General features: G+C 41.3%; 1 protein-coding gene across 4 annotated transcripts in view; it reads right to left on the minus strand.

Annotated features, from left to right (window-relative positions):
• Window positions 1-1,677: 1,677 nt before the first annotated feature.
• LOC124145758 overlaps window positions 1,678-27,570 on the minus strand; it is an 81,540-nt gene continuing 55,647 nt past the window's right edge. For 3 of the 4 annotated variants that reach the window (XM_048401243.1, XM_048401244.1, XM_048401245.1), the window contains 15 exons: window positions 20,964-21,055; window positions 17,046-17,110; window positions 16,150-16,334; window positions 15,567-15,638; window positions 14,865-15,002; window positions 13,084-13,143; window positions 12,502-12,589; window positions 11,927-12,102; window positions 11,085-11,231; window positions 9,888-9,948; window positions 9,091-9,230; window positions 7,595-7,770; window positions 4,889-6,104; window positions 3,621-3,988; window positions 1,678-3,068 (listed from right to left, as the gene is read on the minus strand). In XM_048401243.1, the coding sequence (XP_048257200.1) occupies window positions 1,801-3,068; window positions 3,621-3,988; window positions 4,889-6,104; window positions 7,595-7,770; window positions 9,091-9,230; window positions 9,888-9,948; window positions 11,085-11,231; window positions 11,927-12,102; window positions 12,502-12,589; window positions 13,084-13,143; window positions 14,865-15,002; window positions 15,567-15,638; window positions 16,150-16,334; window positions 17,046-17,110; window positions 20,964-21,055 (4,252 nt within the window). In that variant the 3' untranslated portion in view covers window positions 1,678-1,800. Of the gene's footprint in view, window positions 3,069-3,620; window positions 3,989-4,888; window positions 6,105-7,594; window positions 7,771-9,090; window positions 9,231-9,887; window positions 9,949-11,084; window positions 11,232-11,926; window positions 12,103-12,501; window positions 12,590-13,083; window positions 13,144-14,864; window positions 15,003-15,566; window positions 15,639-16,149; window positions 16,335-17,045; window positions 17,111-20,963; window positions 21,056-26,058; window positions 26,134-27,570 lie in introns of all 4 variants that reach the window. The other variant, XM_048401242.1, reaches the window with a different exon arrangement.

Genomic DNA, 27,570 nt, shown 5'->3' on the forward strand with positions numbered 1-27,570 from the left:
GACCACCCGATTCCCGTTAGTCGCCTCTTACGACAAGCATTAACAATGAACAGGCAAAAAACATGGTTGACAGCCAAGATGGGGGATATAGTGTCATATTAACAGTCATGGACCCCCCCAGCTTCTAATTAGATTTTATCACAGGGAGTGAGTTGGGTTTTAATGCTTCTTTGAACAATATTTCCGTTATATCAAGGCGTGTCATCTTAATGTGGGAGGAAAGCCTGAAGTGATGCATGTCTCAGACGTTCACCACTTTGGTGAAACCAACTAGCAAGGGTATGGTGCTGACAAACTTATAACATAATCAGGACAAACTGCACACAGAGAGAAAGACAGCTTACTTTTAACTGCCAAATGTATCATACCATATTTAAAATACAATAACTACCAAAGGTGTATCACAAACTTTAGAGGTTGTAGCACTTTTTGCAAGTTTGTCATCAACGATCATTACAATGACCAAACAGTACCAATGGGAAGGAAATGTCTTAATAAAAGGGATTTTATTTTATTTGAAGTTATATTTTCAAAAAGTGTTGTGGCACACTGACTACGTAAATGTAATGTCAGTGATGACATCTTTCTAAATTATAGCCTCCATACTTGCTGGACACTCTACACATGCCCAGATGGGCATATAAATAAATACCTTCAACATATCTTGTCATTTCAGTAAGCTAACTGAGCATTAAAAAAAAACTTGACAAAGTCCGTCCATTCCAAAAACTCCTTATTTATCAGTTGTATTACTAGTTTTGTGGTTTTATAGGAGTGGTTCAGGGATATTAATTGGAATGTAATAATAAAACACCCTGACACCCTGAGGATGGTCCAAACTTTGCATCACTACTGAAGCTTTCACCATCATAAAAAACACACACACTGATATCAAGTTTTGTTTTTGTAAACACATTTTATCGACATTCACATACACTTTGTATCAATGAATAACTTAAACCTTTGATTGTAACACTCTTGTGTGACCATAATCACAGAACGGATACCACAATACTTTACGTTTGATTATTACTGACACAAAATCATTGAGTGAGGAATCAGATTAGTTGTCTTAAAGAGATAAGAGCAATAATATTTGTTGCTTCTTAGAGTTAAAGATCATATATACTACTCAAAAGAAGTTGAAGAACACCCCATTCTTGACTATAGTTAATCGGTCATGGCATGACTAATTAACTATAGTTATGAAGGATTCCGGGTTGTCCTTATACTTCTTTTGAGTAGGATAAACTGAAAGCACAATTTGAAAATTAAAGCCTACTTGTTACTTTCAAAGTAAATTGGGGGTTAAAAAAGACCCTTCTCTTTCAAAAAGATCTGTTGCCATCGCAATGGCACCATAGCTGAAGAGACGATATGAAAGCGAGTCATGTGACCTCGGAGACATAGTTTTGAGAGGTATAGGTGCACGAGACAGATAGCTGTTTGTTATTTTAACCCTACTATCTTGATCAATAGCAAAGAATGATTGTCAAGTTACTTCAATGATACATGGTCAAACTCATTTTATCTGTAATCACCTTGACCTTGACCATATTTCTTAACAGTATTGAATTTAACCTTGATAAAAAACAACTAATTTTTCATTGTTGGTCGAAACAAAAAAATTATACCAATTAAAGTTAACAACATGGCTGTGTCTTTTTGGCCATTACGATTTGTTTCAAGCATCAACAAAATGATCCCTTCCAAGACCATACTACAGGACATATAAATAATTATTACAAAATATTTTGATCAATTAACGCACTATGACATGCCAAGGCAAATGGATACATTTTACATTGTGTTGTAAAAAGGGCTTGCACCCAGTCGTTGAGTAACAGGATTACTTTGTCCATGAACCCGCCGAACTTTACGTGCGTCATCGGACCTTTCATCTTTTCCTGAATCCAACAAATGCTCATGAGATGATGTCAAGTCCTCTGTTTGGTTATGAACTTTAACCTGTGACCCTGGGTCATGCTTAGCTATGTGGTCAGCTGATTTGGGCCGCACTGGTCTTGATGTTTCAAATCCTGACTGCTTCCATCTCATTTCAACACCAGTCATACTATCCTCCTCATCCTTCTTCTTCTTACTGTCCACAAAACACAAACCAAACTCTCCAACTGAGCTGCGATTCGACCGACAACCCTCTGTCGAGTCTGACGTCGGGCTTTTAATGTTCTCGAAACGCCCAACAAGGTGACGCACAATTGACAATTCTGAGTCACTCCTCGGTGAAATGTTCCCGTTTGAATTGTGATGCTCATCATCCTCAGAACGGACTGCCTGCTCCTCCAGGTTCAGACACAAACCAAGTCGATTCTCTTTGAAATCTTTGTCCATCATATCTGAACTTTCAAAGCTGGCAGAACCACCATCTTTAACCCACTGCCGGGTCCTCCTCAAACCTACGCTTCCACTATCATCAAAGGATTTGCTTTTTTCAGAAAGAGGCTGAATTCCTCCTTTGCCAGCTGCTTCTCCCTTCTTCCCTTCCTCTATGATGATTATCTTCCTCTCAGGTTTCTTCACCTTCGTGTCCTTCTCGATATTCCGGACAACCTGCTTGACCAAAGTCAAATCCTGAACAACTTCTTCCTCAGGTTCCTTCTGGGGTTGGTTGAGAAACTCGGATCCCATTTCTCTCATTTTAGCACGAATTTGAGGATCAATGGAGCTTTTGTCTTCCTTTTTACTTTTCTTTGAAACACGGGAAACGGGCGGGATCTCCGGTTCCAGTGTTTCCTTCCCCTCCAAAATTGACGTCTGCTCCCTGACAGTTCTGATAAGTCTTTCCGACACAACTGAACTGTTTGAGTATTCTGTTTGATCACAGGCAGAATTGGATGGAATGAAGTCAGAGGTCGGGCTACTCTGGTCAGAGGTCTGTCCAGACTGTCTGGCCAAGGGTTGGTCAGTGTCTGGGCCTTGAGGTTTCAGTCCAGGCGTGTCATCTTTAGTTGAATGCTGGGAGTCATGGGCTTCTAATGTCATGGAAGATACGCTGCTCTCGGAGGAAAGTCTTTTTCTTGAGTCTGTGTCATTCCGGTTCTCGAAATCTGGAATGGATGGAAAACACTTGTGTGAGTTTATATCAAGGACAGTCAGTGAGTGAGTGAGTGAGTGAGTGGGTGGGTGGGTGAGTGAGTGAGTGAGTGAGTGAGTTGATTTTACGCCACCTTTAGCAATATTCCAGCAATATCATGGCGGGGAAAACCAGAAATGGGCTTCACGCATTGTTGGGAATCGAACCCAGGTCTTCGGCATGATGAGCAAACGCTTTAACCACTAGGCTACCCAACCGCCCTTATCAAGGACAGAACCTGATACTGATGTGATTATATATTCATGCTCATAGACACACTAGTCTGCTAGTCAACTAGTCGGTGAGGCCCATGACAAGGGACCATTTGTTACTTTACACAAACCACTGGTGAACTGACATTCTAAAGTTATTACAGTGTGAAAACAACTAAATTACGTACTATGACAACTAATAAATGTTAACAATGTCGAAAGTAGTACACACAGGAAGTGTGTGTGTGTGTGTGTGTGCGTGCGTGTGCGTGTGCGTGTGCGTGCACAAATTCAGCGAAAAACACACTACAAACCTTGTTTATGTTTCTGCACAAGACCCTTTGCAAGTGGCACCTCTTCATTGCCACATTTGACCACAGTGATGTTTTTCTCGTTATCGCTGACGTCCCCTTCTTCAATAAACTGAGATTCTGACATCTGCGCACTGCTGCCATCTTGTTCAGGTAGAGTTTCCTCCCTTTGACAGTATTCTGGGAGCATGTTTCCAGGGGCAAGGTTTCCGTCACAGAAGGGAGCTGTCTGAGTGGGAGACATTATTGGAGAGCAAGTCTTTCGACGTTCGGAACGTTTGGACTTTAAAGATTCTCTTTCCTCTTTGAGACTTGCTGACCGCTGTATGGGACGAGATTCTGTCGATGACTTGGAGTCATCAGAAGATGTTCTGCAACCCAAAAATATTATGGCTACATCCTGGTGGTCAAGTCAAACTGATGGCTGATCATGTGGTCAAGGTATGGTCACACATAGCAAAGCACCCAGTACTCATCAGTCAGCCTTTAAGCAGTGTATAAACTACCCGCCTGTCCGACACTCCAAGACTGAAGGACGGTCACTTTTGTAAAGTTGCACACCCGATTGTCAGGCTATTATGGTATTTCCAGCATTCTAGTCTTACCGTATTTGACGAAATAAGCCCCCCGCTCAAATAAGCGCCCACAGCCATATTTGCTAATATATTTGCTGGTGAACAATCCCAATTAGCACCCTTTCCAATTGATCAATGTACACAAGACTCATTTATTCGTGTATAATATGCACTCATGTGTTATATGCACCCTAAATCATGGGCAATTAAATTTTGGAAAATATATTTGTCATGTATAATACGCACAGACATTTCTTTTGTATCATTTCAGGCTGTCAGTATAAACCATGAAATTTACAATCTTTCAACTCTTTTCTCTCGCCAAATTATATTGTAATAAGAGCCCCCTATTTCTAATTCAGAGAGCGCTCTGGGTGCTTATTACGTCGAATACGGTAGTTCAGCCTAAGAGGTAAATTAATTGTAAACATTAAAAACATTATTGCTGAAACAAAAGTTCCATGAGTTAAAGTTCCGATGACAATCCACCAGGTTATTGTTATTTTCGAAGAACAAACATTAATCAGCACTATGCTTGTTTACCCTTTTCTTAGTTTTGTTTGTTTGTCTACAACATTCTGGACTGGCAACATGTTATATGGGCTGGTAACTTTGCCAAGTTGCCAGTCCGGTTGTCTGACTGAAACGCCTCTAGTATTTGATTAGGCCATCAAAACGTACGTGTCTCTAATTTACCTGTTAGCTTCCAGTCTATCCTTGAATATTCGGACCATTCCTTGAGGGAGCTGGATATCTTCTTCCTCATACACAGACTTGGGACGCCTCAGATCCAGTGCAGCAAATTCTGCCTCATCATCATCATGGGAAGGTAACTCTACACAGCTTTGTGTCAAGCGTTCAGAGTTATCTCCCTTTGGTCTCATCTCGGGTGGACCAGTCACCTCCATAATGTTCATCTCCAGGACTGGGTCATCCGTGGTGGGACTTTCTCGTTTTGATTCTTTCTGCCCAGATTCATTTTCCTCATCAGAGCTATGAAGATTTTTACTGAAGTCGGACCTCATTTTCTTCACCGTGCCTGGACACCAGGGTATTTGTTCACGGGTATAGTATTGTCGAATTCCCAACTGCCCCATTTTATCAATCATCACTTTATCACCCTCCTGGCAAGCAGTGGATTCTGAAACTTTGTCATCAGGGACCCCTGCACCCTCTTCTGCCTTCCGACTCCCCAAGGATGCAGCGCGATTCCTGATGGACAGTTTGGTCAAATCTTCCTCACACTTCTCACACTCTTCAATGTCCTTCCCTTCTCCCATGGAAGCACTGCGAACTCGAGCACCTTTGGACTCGGACTGCTTCGCCGTAGTCAAAACAGGAGAGCCCATCTTAACATCTTCTTCATCTTTTGATTCAGGCACTGGTGCTGACATGAATTCATCATCACCAATCACAAATTTGGGGGGAGACCCACTGACAGAATTATCACCAAACACAGCTTCTTCCTGGGCTGGCATGTTTTCCTCCGCTTCCAGCTTAATCCAACTATTGTCAGGACGCAACCTTGATTGCGAAGACACATGAGGCAAATCTCCTTGCACTTCAACCAATCCTCCTCCACAATCACTAATACTGATAACTGGAGATGCATTCTGGCTACATCTGCCTGCAGGACACACAAGAGTCGGCTCATCCTCCGCATCAGATGCGTACTCCTGCTGAATCATATCGAGGCCTGCTACCTCGCCGCTGGTAGCCACAGCCTCATCATACTGTGTGGTAAATGAGTATTCTCCCCTTGTCGAACTCTTCTTCTTGAAGCTAGCGTCTTGCTGGTCTGGGGTGGGTGATGGGATATCTGGCAAGGACTCCTCCAGGGAGTCAGTGCTCCGGGATCCCGTCTCTAGGTCGGCTCCAATGTGAACCATGTCTGCGTCTTCAAGATCTCTACCTGGAATATTTAGAATGAATGCTTCATGAAGATATTCACAAGTGCTAGTATTTTCTCCAAGCTCCTCACAGCGATAGCCCCGTTCGTGGAGCTCTCTATACTATCGCTGCCACTAGTCAAAGCTCCTCACAGCGATAGCCCCGTTCGTGGAGCTCTCTATACTATCGCTGCCACTAGTCAAAGCTCCTTACAGTGATAGCCCCGTTCATGGAGCTCTCTATACTATCGCTGCCACTAGTCAAAGCTCCTTACAGTGATAGCCCCGTTCATGGAGCTCTCTATACTATCGCTGCCACTAGTCAAAGCTCCTTACAGTGATAGCCCCGTTCATGGAGCTCTCTATACTATTGCTGCCACTAGTCAAAGCTCCTCACAGTGATAGCCCCGTTCATGGAGCTCTCTATACTATCGCTGCCACTAGTCAAAGCTCCTCACAGTGATAGCCCCGTTCATGGAGCTCTCTATACTATCGCTGCCACTAGTCAAAGCTCTTACAGTGATAGCCCTGTTCATGGAGCTCTCTATACTATCGCTGCCACTAGTCAAAGCTCCTTACAGTGATAGCCCCGTTCATGGAGCTCTCTATACTATCGCTGCCACTAGTCAAAGCTCCCCACTGTGCTAGGCAGACTACGACCATGCATGGAGTTGAAGTCACAACGGACTGACTGACCGTTGTTTGTCGTGACGCCGAATACTCTTACCCTAGCTTAATTATTTTCTTTCTTTATCAATTTGAATTTCTATTTCATTTCAACTATCATTGGTATAGTAAAAATGTAAGGGGGGAGTTGGGTGATTTTCTGTTAGTCTGTAATCTTGAATAAATCTGATCAAACAAACCAAAAGTTAAATTCATCTGAGAAATCTGGTCAGTTGTAAACCTTTTCAAAATTCACTATGATAGCATTCCCAAAGAAATAAACAAAAGTATAAGCGTTACTACATTTGGGGTTAGAGGGCATATTTCAAGATTCTTGTAATGGCTGCTTCCACACAGATAGCAGAGAGTGTTTCAGAGCATATACGTCTTCTCTGTCTTAGCAAATATCGCCCTGGGCGCTTATTAGAGCGGGGCGCTTATTACGTCAAATACGGTATGTCTACTCTGTCAACATAGTCATTATACAAGTTCATGTCAATGTTTTAAGAGTAACATTTCTGTAAACCTACTTTGTTCAAGTCACCAGACAATTATCTCCAAACTTTAGGAATTAACCTCAGGGAGATCTCATACTGTTGTTATGAACCATCTCAAGGCCTTGCTCAGAAAATGGTGGGCGTGTTTTTCCAGAGTGAGTGAGTGAGTATGGTTTTACGCCGCTTTTAGCAATATTCCAGCAATATCACGGAGGGGGACACCAGAAATGGGCTTCACACATTGTACCCATGTCGGGAATCGAACCCGGGTCTTCGGCGTGACGAGCGAACGCTTTAACCACTAGGCTACCCGACCGCCCTGTTTTTCCAGAGATCTAAGACCTGCTTACCTTTTCCCAATGATCGAAGCACCTCTTCCTCAGAAGCGGGGTTGTATCCTGACTCGAACATTCGGCGGTAGAGATCGTCTCCTTCTAAAAAAACAGCCTCACTTGCACGATCATCCTCTTCTTTTATGTCAACGAGATTCTCGGCCGACTGGGACTTAAAGATGTGTCTCTGATTGCTGGTGGAAAGAAATAACAGGTTTAGGATTTGTTTGGTTGGTTTGTTGTTTAACGCCACACTCAGCAATATTCCAGCTATATGACAGTGGTCTGTAAATAATCGAGTCTGGACCAGCCAATCCAGTGATTGATATCATGAGCATCGATCCACTCAATTGGGATCGATGACATGCATCAACCAAGTCAGTGAGCCTGACCACCCGATCCCGTTAGTCGCCTTTTACGACAAGCATAGTCGCCTTTTATGGAAGACCTATTCTACCCCGGAATCTTCACGGGTCAATAGGTTTAGGAAATACCAACAAACTTGATTAACAGGGAAATAGGCCCAGTGAAGTAGTCGTCCAAGCAAGTTGGATTCACCATAGGACAGCAGCGAAATACCGAACTATCAATGTAACGCTACCGTTTACCCTATGATTGTAAAACATCGATAGTAATTTAGAAACACCAATAGTATTGTGGATAGTTTATTTATCAATCGATGTCACAATTAGATATAACATATGGTGAGTTGAGCTGAAATAGGGTTTAACGTCGCGTCCAAGATTATTGCACTTATATAGCAATGTGCATGCTTGTGTGTGTGTGGCTGCTTGTACTAGTCCGGACTGATACCGAGTTATAGTGCTAGCCCACTGGGATACCATGCTGCAGTTTAACATGAATACCCCACTCAGACATAGTATACTGACTCCGAGCCGCCCCATCCTTGTTTGAGACCCTTAATGCTGAGTGCCAGGCAGGGTAACAACAAGAACCATCTTTTAACATCTTTTGGTATGATGGGGCCAGGGATCGAACTCCTGGCCTTCCGCTCTCCGGCAGATGCTCCTTCATTAGGTCAGAAAGGCGGTCAGCAATGATTTTTTCTGACCACTGTCATGTTAAGAACAGAACGTAACAACAAGAACCATCTTTTAACATCTTTTGGTATGATGGGGCCAGGGATCGAACTCCTGGCCTTCCGCTCTCCGGGCAGATGCTCCTTCATTAGGCCAGAAAGGCGGTCAGCAATTATTTTTTCTGACCACTGTCATGTTAAGAACAGAACAAAATTCGAAAACCAACTTAAAAAGGGCATTAATGTGCATCTGTTATAGCTTGACCTACTACACAGGATTATACAGTTAAGCAGTAGTTTGTTCAATAGTTGTGCTGCCCTCCAACTGTACTGAAGATTGGAGCTTAAGAAATCAGTCCCACTCACCTTGCGCTCAAAATGCGAGGATTATACAGTTAAGCAGTAGTTTGTTCAATAGTTGTGCTGCCCTCCAACTGCACTGAAGATGGGAGCTTCAGAAATTAGTCCCACTCACCTTGCGCTCAAAATGCCTTCGTATGTCCTCAACTGTTCCATGAAGCCATCATTGGGGCGGACAACATTTCTCCGCTCATGGACGTACTCAAACGCATCATCCAACGACCATTTGTTCTCCTTCATCAGATATGCTATCACCTGGAATAACAAATGACATTTTGTTTGTTTGTTGATTAATGACACAGTCAACAAAATGTCAGCCACATAACAGCAAATAAATGTAAATGTAAATAATCCAGTCTGGACCAGATAATCCAGTGATTGATATTCTGAGTATATTTATTGCTGTTTTATTACCCGTTTTGACATACTGAAATGAAAAGAAGCAAGTATTCTTCAATAGTTTGTCTTCAAACCAATTTATCCAAAGTGGTTTTCAGCCTCATAAGGTCAGACCTATTTGTTTTCTTATCTTAAGGACGACCAGACCCAAAATTTAGTGAAACTATAATGGTGATAACTTTGTCTCATTCATTCTGTATGACAGCAGACCTGTGAAGATCCGTGGTAGAATAGGTCTTCAGCAACCCATGCTGGCTGTAAAAGGCGACTATGCTTGTCGTAAGAGGCGACCGACAGGATCGGGTGGTCAGGCTTGCTGACTTGGTTGATGCATGTCATCAATCCCAATTGCGTGGATCGATGCTCATGATGTCAGTCACTGGTTTGTCTGGTCCAGACTGGATTATTTACAGACCGCCGTCATATAGCTGGAATATTGCTGAGTGCGGCGTTAAACAACAAACAAACAAACAAACTGTGTGACAGCAGTGACAGAAGTGCAGGTGTACTCACAGTTGAAGCTGATCGGCTGATTCCTCTCTTGCAGTGAACCAGCACCTTGGAACCATTTTTTCTGAAAACAATTGAAATCAAATGTCACATTCATTTGTCAGGTTTCACCATTATCATCATCATCATCATTCCCATCATCATCATCATTCCCATCATCCTCATCATCATCGTCCTCCTCCTCCTCCTCCTCCTCATCATCATTCTCATCATCGTCCCCATCATTCCCATCATCATTCCCATCATCCTCCTCATCATCATCATCGTCCTCATCATCATTCCCATCATCATCATCGTCCCCATCATCATTCCCATCATCATCATCATCATCGTCCTCATCATCATCGTCCCCATCATCATTCCCATCATCATCATCGTCCCCATCATCATTCCCATCATCATCATCGTCATCATCCTCCTCATCATCGTCATCATCATCGTCATCATCATCATCATCATCGTCCTCATCTTCGTCCCCATCATCATCCTCATCATCATCGTCCTCATCATCGTCCCCATCATCATTCCCATCATCATCATCGTCATCATCATCATCGTCCTCATCATCGTCCCCATCATCATTCCAATCATCATCATCATCCTCATCATCATCGTCCTCATCATCATCCCCATCATCGTCCTCATCATCGTCCCCATCATCATTCCCATCATCATCATCCTCATCATCCTCATTCCCATCATCGTCCTCATCATCATTCCCATCATCATCATCCTCGTCATCATCATCATCATCATCACCGTCGTCCCCATCATCGTCCCCATCATCATTCCCATCATCATCCTCATCATCATTCCCATCCTCATCATCCTCGTCATCATCCTCGTCATCATCACCACCATCATTATCATCATCACCATCATCATCATCATCGCCCCATCACCATCATCATCATCACCATCATCATCATCATCATCATCATCGCCCCATCACCATCATCATCATCATCATCACCATCATCATCATCCCCATCATCATGTTTTTTGCCTGGGAACTCAAGGAACTCTACCGACTGCAGGAAGGACTAACTACGTTATTAGGTGAGACACAGTATACTTCAGATCCTCCTATCATCATGGGTGGAGTTTGCTGTCTCTGCCAAGCACCGAGACAGGCCATACAACATACATCATACACAAACGTAGATTAGGAATATCCTCATCCAAACAGCAAGTCCTTACTTGGCTTTTGATATAAATCTGTAGGTTTTCTCCCAGTGAGGCATCAGTTGTGATTCTTCTACGTCGTACAGTCGTATATTCATGTACTTGAGCTGCCCCGGGAAGAAGTTGTCGATTTCCCTCGTCACATTCAGAATGTATTTCACACTGGAAAAAAGCACATATTTTAGCTATATAATGGTGGATGTAAATGATTGAGTCTGGACCAGACAATCCAATGATCAGTGAGCAGCTATCCACGCTATCGAGGTACAAGGACACGCCATCAACCAAGCTTAGTAGGGCTGGGACGAGTCTAAATTTACTACCCAGGTACCCAAACCCCTATTACCTGACCCTACCTGGGTACTGACTGTAGGTCTCAAGAGATAGGTACAAAATGTCCAATTGGGATTTTTTTTACCATAGCCCTGGCAAAACGTAAGAACATATTTAGAAACAGGTATCAAACAATCTGGTCATGCATACACTGAAGTTGACTTCAGTTTTATCTTTATTCAACCACAGTCAGAAAGAATGGGTGCATTGTCAGAAAGAAATGCGAACATTAGTGACTTGTAGTGTAACCATAGAGTTCTAGATATTTCTTATCATTAAACAGTATCATGTGACTAACCACGTGTCCGGGGAGTCCTGTGGGTACGTAGGTCCTAGTCAGTACCCACCCGACCCGGGTACCCGAGTTACCCGTCCCAGCCATACTGCTTAGCACACATTTATATGCAATTTGGGTGAGTGAGAACCTGTGTTTTGAAATGGGCCAGTACGACTTTTGACCCACGGTCCTTTGTCCAGTACTATTGTGGAACTATATCCCACACGGAACAAAAGCGAGTTCTTACCCATTCTCATTGAGTTCATCGATGTTGGAAGCGTTCCATTCCGTGCCCAGATACAGGAAGTCCAGGATCTGTGATGGAGCGTCCATCTGTCCAAGGATCCTCATCATTTCAGAGTCAAAATATTCCCGGAATCCGGTGACCTTTGCTCCTATTGCCTCCTCCACTGCTTGACGAAGCTGAAAGGTTAGGAACGCCAACAATGTGAAAGAATGATCATGAAAGATACAACTTCTACTGAGATCAATATAGAGAAACAGATATGAAAAGTGATCAAACAATTGCTGTTTTAAGCCACAGTCACCAACTTACAGCTTTACTTCCGAGATACCATGCCACAGTTCTAACAAGAATACCCAACTCAGACACAGTATACTGAATCTGAGCTGGCCAGTCCTTGTTTTAGCCCCTTAATGCCCAAAGCCAGGCAGGGTAACAACAAGCACCATCGTTGAACGCCTTTTAATATGACACGGCCGGGGATCAAACCCCGGACTTGCTGCTCTCCGGGCCACTAGACCACAGAGGCGGTTGCCACACTTTGGAAAGTTGATGTGTTTGATGTGAAAGCAACTCACAGATCTGGAAGTTGCGACGTCTAGGTCAACATTCATCATGACTTCTCTCAGGCTCCTGCTTATCCTGGCCTTCATCTCGGATGCCTCACTGGAAACATCATCATCATCATCATCATCAACATCATCATCATCATTACTTTCATTACATTTATTAACTGCAGGTATCAAGGTACTAGAACCCGCTCAAATGCAGTTTTATTCGTTCCACGTCCAGTGGATCCATTCGCATTCTTGTTATCATTCTCAACTCCCTGGGGATCATACAACCCAAGCAGCCTAGGGGTGCTAGGAGGTTTCTACATCTACCTTAAATATCGGGTACCGATTCCCTGCTGGGTGAACAGAGGCACATTTGAACGAAGTCACTTGCCCAGTATCGACACTCAACTTTCAGAAAACATCCAGCAATATCATTTAAAAAGGCATGCAGGGTTTCACAAACTGTATGAGTGTCCAAAACAAATTAGGCCAAAAGTCAATGGGTCCTTGTCATAATGATGACTGTTTCTTTGTTTGATGCCGCACTGAGAAATATTCCATACGAGTGATGATTTTGTTTTTGGGTACAGCTCCATCACTCACCCTGCAGTTGTAGTTGGCACCAGGCAAGACAGGTTAATCTCCACTCCCTCCATCACATTCCTGAAACAGTCAACACAACATAGATAAGATCCATCACAGTCCTGAAACAGTCAACACAACACAGACAAGATCCATCACATTCCTGAAACAGTCAACACAACATAGACAAGATCCATCACATTCCTGAACAGTCAACACAACATAGACAAGATCCATCACATTCCTGAACAGTCAACACAACATAGACAAGATCCATCACATTCCTGAAACAGTCAACACAACATAGATAAGATCCATCACATTCCTGAAACAGTCAACACAACATAGATAAGATCCATCACAGTCCTGAAACAGTCAACACAACACAGACAAGATCCATCACATTCCTGAAACAGTCAACACAACATAGACAAGATCCATCACATTCCTGAACAGTCAACACAACATAGACAAGATCCATCACATTCCTGAACAGTCAACACAACATAGACAAGATCCATCACATTCCTGAACAGTCAACACAACATAGACAAGATCCATCACATTCCTGAACAGTCAACACAACATAGACAAGATCCATCACATTCCTGAACAGTCAACACAACATAGACAAGATCCATCACATTCCTGAAACAGTCAACACAACATAGACAAGATCCATGACATTCCTGAACAGTCAACACAACATAGACAAGATCCATCACATTCCTGAAACAGTCAACAAAACATAGACAAGATCCATCACATTCCTGAAACAGTCAACACAACACAGATAAGATCCATCACAGTCCATCAAGTTTTTTACACTTTCATATTTGCTATTACCAGAAAGGGAGGTTTATAAAGAAGGCACACAAAATTTTCAAAAACCCAACAAATCCTAGTATTCTTGTCCTGGTGTCATGCTAGATGTCCTCTTGAAGTGTCAGGTTCATCCCTTCCGTCAGTTACTACGTCAAAGACTAGCACCAGCAACTAGCACTAGAAGGAGCAGATGCACTTATGACAGATGGACGTACAATGAACAACTCGGACTAGAAGGAGCAGACGCACTTATGACAGATGGACGTACAATGAACAACTCGGACTAGAAGGAGCAGATGCACTTATGACAGATGGACGTACAATGCACAACTCGGACTAGAAGGAGCAGATGCACTTATGACAGATGGACGTACAATGAACAACTCGGACTAGAAGGAGCAGACGCACTTATGACAGATGGACGTACAATGCACAACTGGGACTAGAAGGAGCAGATGCACTTATGACAGATGGACGTACAATGCACAACTCGGACTAGAAGGAGCAGACGCACTTATGATGGACATATAACTCCCAATTCGCACTAGAAGGAGCAGCCGACTTATGACAGACAGACGTAAAACACAAAACTCGTATTGCGAGGAGCAGACGCACTTAAGACAGATGCACATACAACTCCCAATTCGCACTAGAAGGAGCAGACGCACCATGACAGATGGACGTACAACTGATAACTTGCACTAGAAGGAGCAGACGCACCATGACAGATGGATGTACAATGACAACTTGCACTAGAAGGAGCGGACGCACCATGACAGATGGACATACAACTGACAACTTGCACTAGGAGGAGCGGACGCACCATGACAGATGGACGTACAACTGATAACTTGCACTAGAAGGAGCGGACGCACCATGACAGATGGACATACAACTGACAACTTGCACTAGGAGGAGCGGACGCACCATGACAGATGGACATACAACTGAAGCCAGGTCAGGCCGCCTTCACTTACCACTGGCTGACAAGGCCTGGTGTGGAGTTGTCCACCTGCGACATGTAGTACTGCACCCAGGTGTGAGTCAGACCGTTGGGGATGTAGGTCTCATCCTCGGCCACCTTCACGGCCTTCTGCAGACTCTGCAGGGCGGACCTGAACAACACAAACAACACAACAACATTAAAAATATAACAGTACGATCCGTAAATACAACAGCTGTGCATCAAACAAGTGGCGGGACTACTCGGGATAACTGTTTTTACACTCTAACCAGTAACCATAGCAACTATGGAAGTTGACTAGTATTACATAGCACATAAAGTTTTGTAGAATAAGTGAGTGATTAGTGCTTAACACAGCGGTTGAAACAAACATATTTAGTCCACTAGTCCTTATAATTCAAACATATAGCTAAACCCTTAAAAATGGCAAATTTCTACTAGTCCTTAGGATACCTTAACTATTGGGAAGTTGGGCAAGGAGTGTGGGACTAGTGCCAATTTCTAACGCTGTAAACACTGCATTAGCAATCTTGCAGCTATTTGTCACGAGAAAGTTTAGTTTAGTTTAGTACACAGACTGGATATTTACTATATCAACAGCAGGCTACAAATTACTTGTATAAATTATACATGAGAAACAAGCATCACAGATCCTTTCGTCATGATCATCATTCACGTCTGATGGCTAAAGGGAGATAACTCTGCCAGCACTCACCACATGGCTTGTACGGACACCGGCTTAAACAGGAACTTGTGATCATCTGCCGACACCTTTACACTGAAGCCCCTGCATAAAACAAACAAGCAATGGCATAACATTAGGATAGTGTGTTAAAAAATATGAACTGTTTTCAGGAAAAGCCTTCTGAAAAATGATGCACTTAAGCCCCATTTTCTTAAATCCGAGTACAAAATATTTCTCTCTTGTGACGTTATGAGGGTCTTTCAACTGAAAATTCCACATTGAATAGGATACTTCCAACAAATTGGTTTAAAGATACTGAATACTTTTTAAACATACCGTATTCAAGGTAATAAGCGCCCACAGCGATATTTGCTTATATATTGCCTAGAGAACAATCCCAATTAGCACCCCTTCCGATTGATCAATGTTCACAAGACTTATTTATTAGTGTATAATACACACTCCTAATCCAACCACAAAATTTACGATTTTTCCACTGTTTTTTTTCTCACCAAAATTATATTCTAATAAGATCCCCCCCTATTTCTAATTTTGAGAGCGTGAATATAGAACATGAATATCTCTGACAATAAAATCTCAGCATGAAACTCACCCGTCACCATCGAGTCTGATCTGCGTGCCGTTGTAGATGGGGAGGACAAGGCCGATGGTGGAGAGGTCCTTGACATAGTCGATGCCGAGGACGACGGACTCCTCTGTGTCCTGTCTCCCCACAGTGGACACTAAGGCCATGTAGCGCTGATGGCCGTCCATACTAGAGGGCTCCAGCTTGACCGCCTGGGCAATGATTCAATTTTAAGGACATGTTGAACACGATAGGGACCCTTATAATTATGTTAACCCAGTGTTTAAAATTCACGATAGTCCGAGACTACCAATGATGGTAGTCCTCATTGACTAGTAGCATTTGAACCAGTTCTCAATTCTTCAACTTTGCTACAAACTGGTCCTGAATCACACTGACAGAAAAACAATAAATACTTTGTTTTGTTCAAGCAGGACTTGGCTACAAACTCTGAGGACTTGTGAAATAAGGTTAACACTAGTCCTCTGGACTAGTCTCATGGTCGACTTGTGGTGGACATTTACAAACTTGATGCATCAGTGGCCAAAATGATGTGAACAATTGACTTGCCTTTGCATGTGTTTGTGATGGTGCAACTGGTGGGTTAAGAAATGCTAGCTCTCTCTCTCCTCTCACACACACAAACACACACACAAACACACACACAAACACAAACACACACACCACACCACACCACACCACACCACACCACACCACACCACACCACACCACACCACACCACACCACACCACACCACACCACACCACACCACACAATTTCAGAGGCTGCAAACATGATCAGTGGATCCTTAAACCACCCTATGAATACAACTCTGCACAAAGAACTGCGGTACCTAAGACAATGTATGACTGACAATGCTGCCTAAAAGGAGAAGTGTCAAGTGTTGCATATGCTATACTTACGACTTTAATGCGATCTTCATGTCTGAGCAGGTACAGCATAGACTGTAGGTGGTGCTGGATATCGCCTGGAATCAAATTTAAAACATTAGACAAACTTAACTGTGGACTGATATCTACTTCTACTGGCCAAGAAACATGTATGCTTCTTTAATTCATCATTAAACCTTTTAAATTATAAATGTACACAGCTGTAACATTTTTTTATAACTAATATTATACTTCCATCAACTTTTTCAAGAAGAATTCCATAAAAGAATTCCATGTTTTGTCTCTTGAGAAAGACGTATGTTGTCAGCTATATATGGATATCGCATGTGGTCAGACATCAGAAAATTCTTAGTATTAGAAACAACGAGAGGTTTCTATTAAAATATCCCCATTGCAAATATCTAATGCACGCAACATAAGTCCAAATGCATGTCAAACAAAGCATATGAACAAGAATGTCACACATACATGTGAAGAACTAGGCTTAGAGCAAGGAGAGCTACTCAGGCCTTATTTGTTTTCATCAGCAGGAGATTTTTTTTCAGAGTCGTCTAAAGGGCTGTCTTTCAGTCCAGACATGTAAACAGTTCTACGTGATCAGTGTATCAACAGCATCATTTCTCACAATAAGACTCATAATGAAATGTACAATTAGGTGGAGCATGTATGTGTCCAGCAATTAAGGAAACTCATGTTGGACTGTCATGGTGTATAAAAAACCTATCTCACAACAGAGAAAAAGCATTTGATTCCTTGTCAATTTGCTTTTATTCTGGATGATAAAGAAAGGCTTGTGACATCAACCACAGCTTTCCTGGCAGCTGCCACAGTTGACATGTGAATGTATATTCTTTCTGATAGTTTGTTTCTTGGTCTCGATCCAAGGTTGAACGTAGTCACGTGAATCAGTTATTATCCTTATCATGCAAAGTAAACAACTGACTGAGCAGGAAAGTCTAAGACCATGGCCCCATTTCACAAAGCGATTTGTAGCCTTACAACTAACCTAAGTCAATGTTGAAGTATAGCAGTTACGATAGTCGTAGCACTGTGATCTCTTTGAGAAACAGGGCCCAGTCTATGACAGTCATAAGTTTATGCTAAAGTATAGCAGTCACGATAGTCATAGTGCTAAGATCTCTTTGAGAAACAGGGCCCAGGGCTATGACAGTCGTAAGTCTATGGTAAAGTATAGCAGTCACGATAGTCGTAGTCCTGTGACAGTCGTAAGTCTATGCTAAAGTATAGCTGCTATACTTTGAGTCATGATAGTCATAGTACTGAGATCTCTTTGAGAAACAGGTCCCAGGGCTATGACAGTCGCAAGTCTATTCCTAAAGTATAGCAGTCACGATAGTCATAGTACTAAGACCTCTTTGAGAAACAGGGCCCAGGGCTATGACAGTCGTAAGTCTATTCTAAAGTAGGCTAAGATCGCTCTGTGAAACAGGGCCCACGACACCAGTGTAGCTCTCACTAGGTTTCTACAGTCAAGTCGACAGTCTGCACCCAGTCCGATGACAGGGGCTTGCTAGGTGTGTGACATGGAGTTAGACCAGAGCTGTTTACTAGGAGTTAACCTTAAAGCAAGTCTGTTGACTTTTGTGGGACAAATTGACTTGAACAGGAGTTAAAGGGGCAATCACTGTCTAAACTAGGATGGATCTGGCCTGATCAGGGTAGATAATGTTGTATACAGTCTTTGAAAATATTCTATATTTGTACAAATTAGTCTGGTCAATGGTAGGAACTAATGTTAATTATAAAAGATAGGTCATTGAAAATTGTAAACTAGGAACTGATTACCAAGAACATCATCATCATCATCATTAGGAGTGTGACGATACATCACAATATCGATGTATTGCAATTGTTTGTCCTACGATAGTACTATTTCGATAGGAATTTAAGAATTGCAATAGTATTGTCAATAGTATGCACAACAATCGATAGTTTCAAAGGTTGGTGTGTTGGTTAGCTAGGATTATGACAACATCAGATAAGAGTTACTTCCCTTGCCTTGAGCAGCAACAGGGAGGAAAATGGCTGGCGTGGACAGTGTTGGCAATACTTTGTTTATTTCTATTTCTATTACGGTATAATTATCAAGCCTTAAAGTTGGTTCAACAGTATGGGCTACAATTGCAATAGTGAAAATAGCAATACAATCGCAATAGTGATAATAGTCTCCCCTAATCATCATCATCATCATCATCATCATCATCATTGTGTGCTTGTGGGTTTCACCGAAGTGGTAACCGTCTTAGACCTGCATCACTTCGGGCTTTCCTCCCACATTAAGCTGACACGCCACGATATAACTGGAGTACTGTTAAAAGCAACGTTAAACCCAACTCACTCACTCACTCATCATCATTGTATGCATTAAGCGCATACCTTCTTGGAATGTAGTTTGGCATACCGGTATGCTTTTATTTGCTATCATCATAATCACTACATTGCTCTTTTGGGGAATCCCAGATATTGTACCCTGACAGCGTGGGACGTTGCTCCTAATATCAATCACTGGTTTGTCTGGTCAAGATTATTTACAGACCACCATAATATTGCTGGAATACTGCTGAGTGCTGCATTAAACAAGCACACAGACAAAGTAACTTTTCTTTAAGAAATCCATTACTTCATAAAAGCAATACAAAATTGAAAGTCGAACTATTACCTCAACTGACCTCATGAAGTCGTATCCCCAAAAGAGACCAAAGTTCATGAACTTGGTCAACAAGAACCTCAAACATAGACTATTTGTGAGAAAGAGACTTTCTATCTTGAAAACAAAGTCCAGTGTTGTAATGTAGAAAATGGGTGACCTGACCGGACCACAAATATGAACTGTGCCCCTCGTCAATACAGAGACATGTTCGATGGCGTCTTCATTCAGGAAAAAGAACCCTAGTTCCTTGTTTGCCTCATTGGGGGCTGTGTGGGCATGGATGGAGGCTTGCTATGGAAGCGGTGTCACGTGAACTGACTTGTTGCCTCCACTAACTCGGGCTTCTTCCGGGTAACTGTAGACTTGCCAAGTCTCTAAGGCAATAATTGTTAGTTTAAACCATAACGTCTAGATTATGTACATAATAAGAACAAGTTGTCCCTATAAGAGACTGGAGTCTACATGTCTAGACTTGCCTATTTGGAGGATAGGATGACGACACATCCATGGACTTTTCTTTCAGTACAGCCTTGGAGCAAGGCTAGGGTAAATGGGGAAATTGGACTGAGCTAGTTAAATATTCAGACCATCCTTGAATAGGGGTGAAACTAACATTTATGCTTCCATTCAGTGCAATCCACTTAGCATTACATAAAGATAAATTATTTACAAAATGAGTGATCTAATGCTCTGTTACAGTGATTTGTTTGTTCGTTGTTTAATGCTGCACACAAAATTCAAGCAATTTGATAGCGGTCTGTAAATAATCTGGACCAGACAATGCAGTTATGATATTGTGAAGGACGATTCACGCCATAGGGTAGAATGCCACAAAATCCACCAAGTCACAGATATTCTACAGGTTATTACGTAAAACAGTTGACAACATTGTCTTCACAGCTGTTAATTCACTCTGGACGAGTGAGTGAGTTTGGTTTAACGCTGCTTTTAACAGTATTCCAAACAGCGTGTCAGCTGAATGTAGGAGGAAAGCCCGAAGTGATGCAGGTCTCAGATGTTTACCACTTCGGTGAAACCCACGAGCATGGGTATGGTGCTGACAAACCTAGAAACATACTTGGGGCGAACCGGGATTCGAACCCACAATCATAGGTTTCTGGCTTGCCCAAGGGATGCAACTCTGCACAGCGAATCGCGGCGCCTTAGACGATTGGGCCACCCGTGTCCCCGTTATTGAGTGGATGAGAGTACATTTATATGCATGTTACATGCACAGAGTCAAAGTTTTTCAGTCTCACCCCCATGGCTCTTTTTCGATGATCTCCGAGGTCTTTCTCCTTGTGGGAGGATGAGAGCTGCCCCTCGAACAGTGAAATAACTCTCACTCAAGCTGAAAAACACAAAATAGTATAATTATATTCAGGAGAAGGATCTTGTGTCAAGCTCTTAAGAACATTTTCTTAGTTTCTGAACATGCTGAAATGATTCATTAAGAAATAAACAAATCAAATATATTTAATTTTAAAAAGTTATAAAATAAAAGTGGCTTAGAAAAGGATTTATATAACAGCATTTTAGACAAATGATTGCAATCATCTAAACATAATCTTAATAACAAACATATTGATTCATTATTTTACAAATGACCACAGGCCTCTACAAAGAAATGTTCAATTCATCATCATCATCATCATATCTTTAAACACACGCTCAACTGAAGTTTAAAGGTTATTTGTACCCAAAAAATTCAACACGCCATTAGAAACAAGTCTTCAAATCAAACCACATGCTGCTAGCTTGTTAATGCATCCAAGAAACAAAATATGTTTCACAAACAAAAGTTTAAGAAAATTAAGATGACCAAGCAGCTTTTAAACCATGGACCTATTAAACATGACTTAATTAATTGTGCGTAAAACATTCATAATATTAAAATCCCCCAAATCATGTTCATCTTCCCCCATGTAAACTGCATTCCATGTCACAAACTTGTCTTGTCACTGAACACATTCTCAGGGGTTCATCTGGACCCACTTGCACAAAGCGATCTTAGCGCTAAGATAATTGTACCTACCATACTTTAACATAGGCTTACAAGAGTCTTAGCGCTAAGATAATTGTACCTACCATACTTTAACATAGGCTTACAAGAGTCTTAGCGCTAAGATAATTGTAACTACCATACTTTAACATAGGCTTACAAGAGTCTTAGCGCTAAGATAATTGTAACTACCATACTTTAACATAGGCTTACAAGAGTCTTAGCGCTAGGATAATTGTAACTACCATACTTTAACATAGGCTTACAAGAGTCTTAGCGCTAAGATCGTTTTGGGCAAGTGGGCCCTGGACCCGCTCAAGGGCTAAATGTCAGCCCCAAGTCTGAAGCAAATGTTAGTAAATGTTCCCAAATTGAAATCTAAATGTTCCAAATTCATGTTAACAAAGTTATAACTAATGTTACGGCTTTGTAGGGGTAACTGTATATCACTGATAGCAGGCCCAATAAAGAGAAAGAGGCTTTAAGGTATATCTTTCTCATTATTGCATGAAATTATCTCCGAATAAGTGAGTGAGTGAGTGAGGTTTTACGCCGCTTTTAGCAATATTCCAGCAATATCACGGCGGGGGACACCAGAAATTGGTTCACACATTGTACCCATGTCGGGAATCGAACCCAGGTCGTCGGTGTGGTGAGCGAACGCTTTAACCACTAGGCTACCCGACCGCCCCACCCCCGAATAAGAAACAAGACTAGACTAGACTAAGGACTAGAAAAAAGTACAAGAATCTGTACTTTACTAATAGAGTTTTATCCTAAATCTAACATTTATTACATTTGTCCACTTTCTAAATCGCATTGTGTGTTCATAAGAAATAAGAACTTTTCAAAACTCCAAAATTTGAACAAAATAATTATTTCACTCCAAGTAGCCTGGATGAGTAGTTGGTTTAGAATCCAAGAAAAATCTCTGCGTTCTTTTACATTACAAACAAAACTATCCTTTCAAATAATATTTCTAGGGCTATGTATTCCACCTGCCAGATGGAGCAAGGTCTCGAAGATCAGCCAATGCTGGAGAGACTGACAAAAGATGGAGAAAATGCTTTCAAATCATTTCGTTTCATCACATGCAATCTGCCATTGAATTTCCATTACAAGTCCAGGCTTCCATGCTAGAGGTTCAGCTAACACTGGCGGGTGTGTTAACTTGGGTTTTCCTATCAAGCCCACGTAATCTCCCATTGAAAATCCAGGTCGTTTTCTATTGAAACGGACACGCAGAGTAAACTCCTAGTGTTGTGTTTTCCTGGACAAAACCAGCTGAATACGTAGGGTTTTTATAGGCCAATTCTTGTCCGTCTTAGCAATATGTTTTGCTGGAAAAATGTAACATGATTCTTGTGCAAGCTATTTAAATGTTTTGCACTGCTGTGACTTGAAAGATCGCCATTTTGACAAGCATCCTAAAAGAACACTATTTGCTGATCTTTCTTTTTAAAATCTTTTTCAGTTACAACTTGTGTAACACTTTATAGATCAAGAGGAACCGAAACACAAATGGCTGCATTTTCGTACTTAGACAATCTTTCTTACGTTGTCAATTAGTTCAAAAGCTTGAATATTTTATGTGAATAATACACTAATAGTTAGGGATCATGAATATTTTTAGGTGAATATAATATATTTTTTTGTTATGAAGACTGAGCGCACAATTACATAAAAATAACCCCAAATATATTCATAATCCTTACCTGTTTTTATACACAATACATTCTTATAATTAACCATGGGAATTATTTCACATTTCTTTAATAGAAGAATTATGAATCAATTACATAAATATCATTATTTTTACAGTAATTATGATTATTACCATCATCATAATAATTATCATTCTTACACATGTTATCAATATTATCATGATATGTGGTGCCAGATTAGAAAAATAATTGTAAAATATTTTAACATGTTAATCAGCTTTAATAACATATGTGATAATAATTAATAATTATAGTCAGTTCTATATACTACTCAAAATAAGTTAAGGACCAACTGATTATTTCATATTGCTATAGTTAATCTGTTATGCCATGACAGATTAACTATAGCAATATGAAAGAATCACATGGTCCTTAACTTATTTTGAGTAGTATACATTACATATGGATATATGAAGGAACACAAAGGTAAGGAACTATCTAGCCTGCTTTAGTGTTACAGGTAACACGTTATACTTTTTAATAATGAAATATTTCTCAATAAATGTAATTTCCAATAATTAAAAGAAATCTGTTTGAATACTTGATTGTTTGCTGTTTTAACGACACACTCAGCAATATTCCAGCTATATGACCAAAGCCTGTATAGAATCAAGTCAGGACCAGACAATCCAGTGATTGATATTGTAAGGAACTATTTACGGTGTCCATCAACCGAATGACTAAGGGACCACCCGATCTGTTGTTGCCTCTTACGACCAGCATAGGTTCCTAGGCCCATTCCTAACATGAAATCCCCATGGGTTAGTTTGGTAACAAAAAGATGCTGAGAAGAATAAAGTATTTAGATTGGGGAAGTGAATGAGGAGGAAGGACTGCTGAGAACATCCTCAACTGTTGTGTATTCATCTCCATTCTATCAAAATAAATACTCTGGACCCAATCGCTACCAAAGTGCCATTTTGAGTCTGCTTCTAATGACACAATGCTAAAACGAACGTCCATATAAAACATTGTTTGCCTATCATTGAAACAATCACTGATATTAGCAGTACTTAACTCCCCTTTGTGCTTCCTGTTCTAAATAAAGTGAGTGAGTGAGTACGGTTTTATGCCACTTTTAGCAATATTCCATCAATATCACGGCAGGGGACACCAGAAATGAGCTTCAGACATTGTACCCATGTCGGGACTCGAACACGGGACTACCCGAGGAGATAATGATGCTCAGTTAAAATATGAATCATAAGTCTTTTGATATCTATCAAATACAACACTGACTCGCTCATAAGGGGCCACAACTTGGACTTTAGATGTACACTGAACTCTCCTTCAGAAGTGATTTGGATTGGTTGTCTTCAAGCTCATGGGCCAGAGAAATCCTATTCTACCTCAGAGGCAAGAGAGATGGCAGCATCACTGTCAGAACACAGCTAGTATGGAGTTACAGCATGTCATGTTAGAGCATACAAAGGTACATGTGCATATTCTTTAGTGTTAATTAGAAAAAAATAATTAAATTTAAATTTATGAATGTTGAACAGCCTATCCCTATTTTGGCATTGGATATGTCAGAGTAAGTTGCTTTTGATGCAATTTTTAGTAATATTCCCTCCATCTCACAGCAAGGGACATGGAGCAAAGGCTTGTACAGATTGTACCCATGTAGAGAATCAAACCTGGCTTATCTGCATGAGACAATGCTTTACCCGCTGGGCTACCCTGTGCCTAACAGAATCATCACACTGCTATGACATAATACATTGTTGACAGCAATCAGAGGCAGCAGAAATTGGGGGCTTGAAGCAGGAATTGTATTAGTGTTACAACTGAATAAAAATGGTTACATCAAATTTATCTTGGATATAAATGTAAATCACATATCAGATATCTTGAGTGAGTGAGTTGGGATTTATGCTTTGAACAGTATTAGTTACACAAGAACATGTCAGCTTGAATGTAAGAGGATTTGTTTCAGCAATATTCCAGCTATATGTAAATAATCGATACTGGACCATACAATCCAGTGATTGACATCATGAGCATCGGTCTACGCAACTGGGATGCGATGACGTACATTAACCAAGTCAGCGAGCCTGACCACCTGATCCCATTAGTCGCCTCTTACGACAAGCATAGTTGCCTTTTACAGCAAGCAAGGGTTGCCGAAGACCTATTATTCTACCCCGGATCTTCATGGGTCTGATTGATGTAAGGGGAAAGGCCAAAGTGATTGGCAAGGATGCTTACTCCTTTGGTGCAACATATGAACATGGGCACTGTCCTGACCATGCTGACCGAGGATCATAACTGGGATTCAAACCCCTAGTCACCACATCCTGGAACAGCTAAGGGACACAACTCTACACAGAGAATTGCAACACTTAAGTCCTACCCGTGAGGCCATCCAAGACTGGACATACTATAAATGAAACCCTTTAGGAACAAGCCTTTAACCAACTGCTAAAATCTTAAATTCTAATACCTAAATCTTGAATTATACTGCCCAAATGATGGAAAAGATGATTGTCGCTACACATGCGGACATGGACACAGTAGGATGGAGACGTTGTTAGGTCACACATGAGAAGCAGGAACAGAAGGGAGGCAGGGTTATTGTTATCAGGATTATAAACGCAAACATTTCCATGCATATGGCGAAAATCTCACCAGGGACGAAGCTTTGAGATAAAGCGAACAGAATGGAATAACTTTCGCAGTCTTTGTACATTTTGTTTGTGGGATCTGAAACAGTAGTTGATAACTACGTCACTGTCAGTGAGTGGGTGAGTGAGTGAGTGAGTTTACAGCCGCATGAAACAGTATTCCAGTTATATCACGGTGTGTCAGCTTAATGTGGGAGGAAAGCCCCAAGTGACGTCTACCACTTTGGTGAAACCCACGAGCATGGTATCGTGCTGACAAACCTAGAAACATAATCCGGGATTCGAACCCATGATCTTAGGTCTGTGGCCTGCCCAAGGAATGCAACTCTACACATAGGGAATTGAGGCGCTTTAGATGTCTGGGCCATCCTCGACCCACTTCATTGTGAGTGAGTGAGTGAGTGAGTTGAGTTTGATGCCACTTGGAATCTTGTTTCAGCTATATCACAGCAATCACAATCAAAATGTGATGATAAAATTAACACTGACATAAATATTGGTTGATGAAATTCATCACAAACTTGTGAATTTTTAACAATGTTAAACTAACAGATGAGTACCTAAAATGGAAACGTGTGGATTTCATTCATCATATTCATGCTTGCCAATGAATTTCAAGTAATTGACAGAACAGTTAAATGAGGTGAAGACACTTTATCCATGGGTGAATGAATGAATGAATGAATGAATGAATGGATGAATGAATGAATGAATGAACAGGGTTAGAAACAGTTTTTGTCCACTAGTCCTTATAATGATAACACAGAGCAAAAGCCCTAAAATGGGCCAATTTCTACTAGTCCTTAGGATACCTTTACTATTGGGCAGTTTGGTAAGGACTATAGGACTAGTGCCAATTTCTAAAGCTGATGGATGGATGGATGGATGGATGGATGGATGGATGAATAAATCAATGAATGGTTGAATAGATGAAGGAAAGAAAGAAAGGATGGATGAAGGAAGGAATGGAAGGATAGAAAGAAGGATGCAATACACAACGTGACTGACAACCTCTCGCTTCATTTCACAAGGTTTGGTGTTTCAGCTTTTTGATGCGCTATGCACATGTCAAGTGCGCCGCGATGTGCTTTTCTCCAGTGTGACGAGGACTCTGTGTGGGAGACACTCAGCAATGCACATTCCGGTGCACATGTCGCACGCTGGTTGTGCATAGCTGTCATTTCCCACCAGAACAACATGGACATGCAACACCCTAAGTAACCACAGCTGTCAGCTTGTAGGAATCCTCAACTTAACCATCTACAATTCTGAGCTGTTTTAAGTTTAAAATTCAACACAAGTCAAGTATGGTTTGAAATAACGAAGTGATAGACATCAATGTTTTAATGGCTATTTTTGTGTGGATAATTCTTTTGGGAGTTTATTCATCTAAGATGCATGGACACTGCAAAGACAAATAGATATTGATATGTCATCATCATCATCATCATCATCATCCTATGTGAATATATTTGAGGATTATCAATATTATTGTGAGCAACGATCCACACCATCT

The sequence above is a fragment of the Haliotis rufescens genome, unplaced genomic scaffold (genome assembly GCF_023055435.1).
Source record: "Haliotis rufescens isolate VD_foot unplaced genomic scaffold, xgHalRufe1.0.p SCAF_21, whole genome shotgun sequence".
In the NCBI taxonomy this organism is placed as follows: Eukaryota; Metazoa; Mollusca; class Gastropoda; order Lepetellida; family Haliotidae; genus Haliotis; species Haliotis rufescens.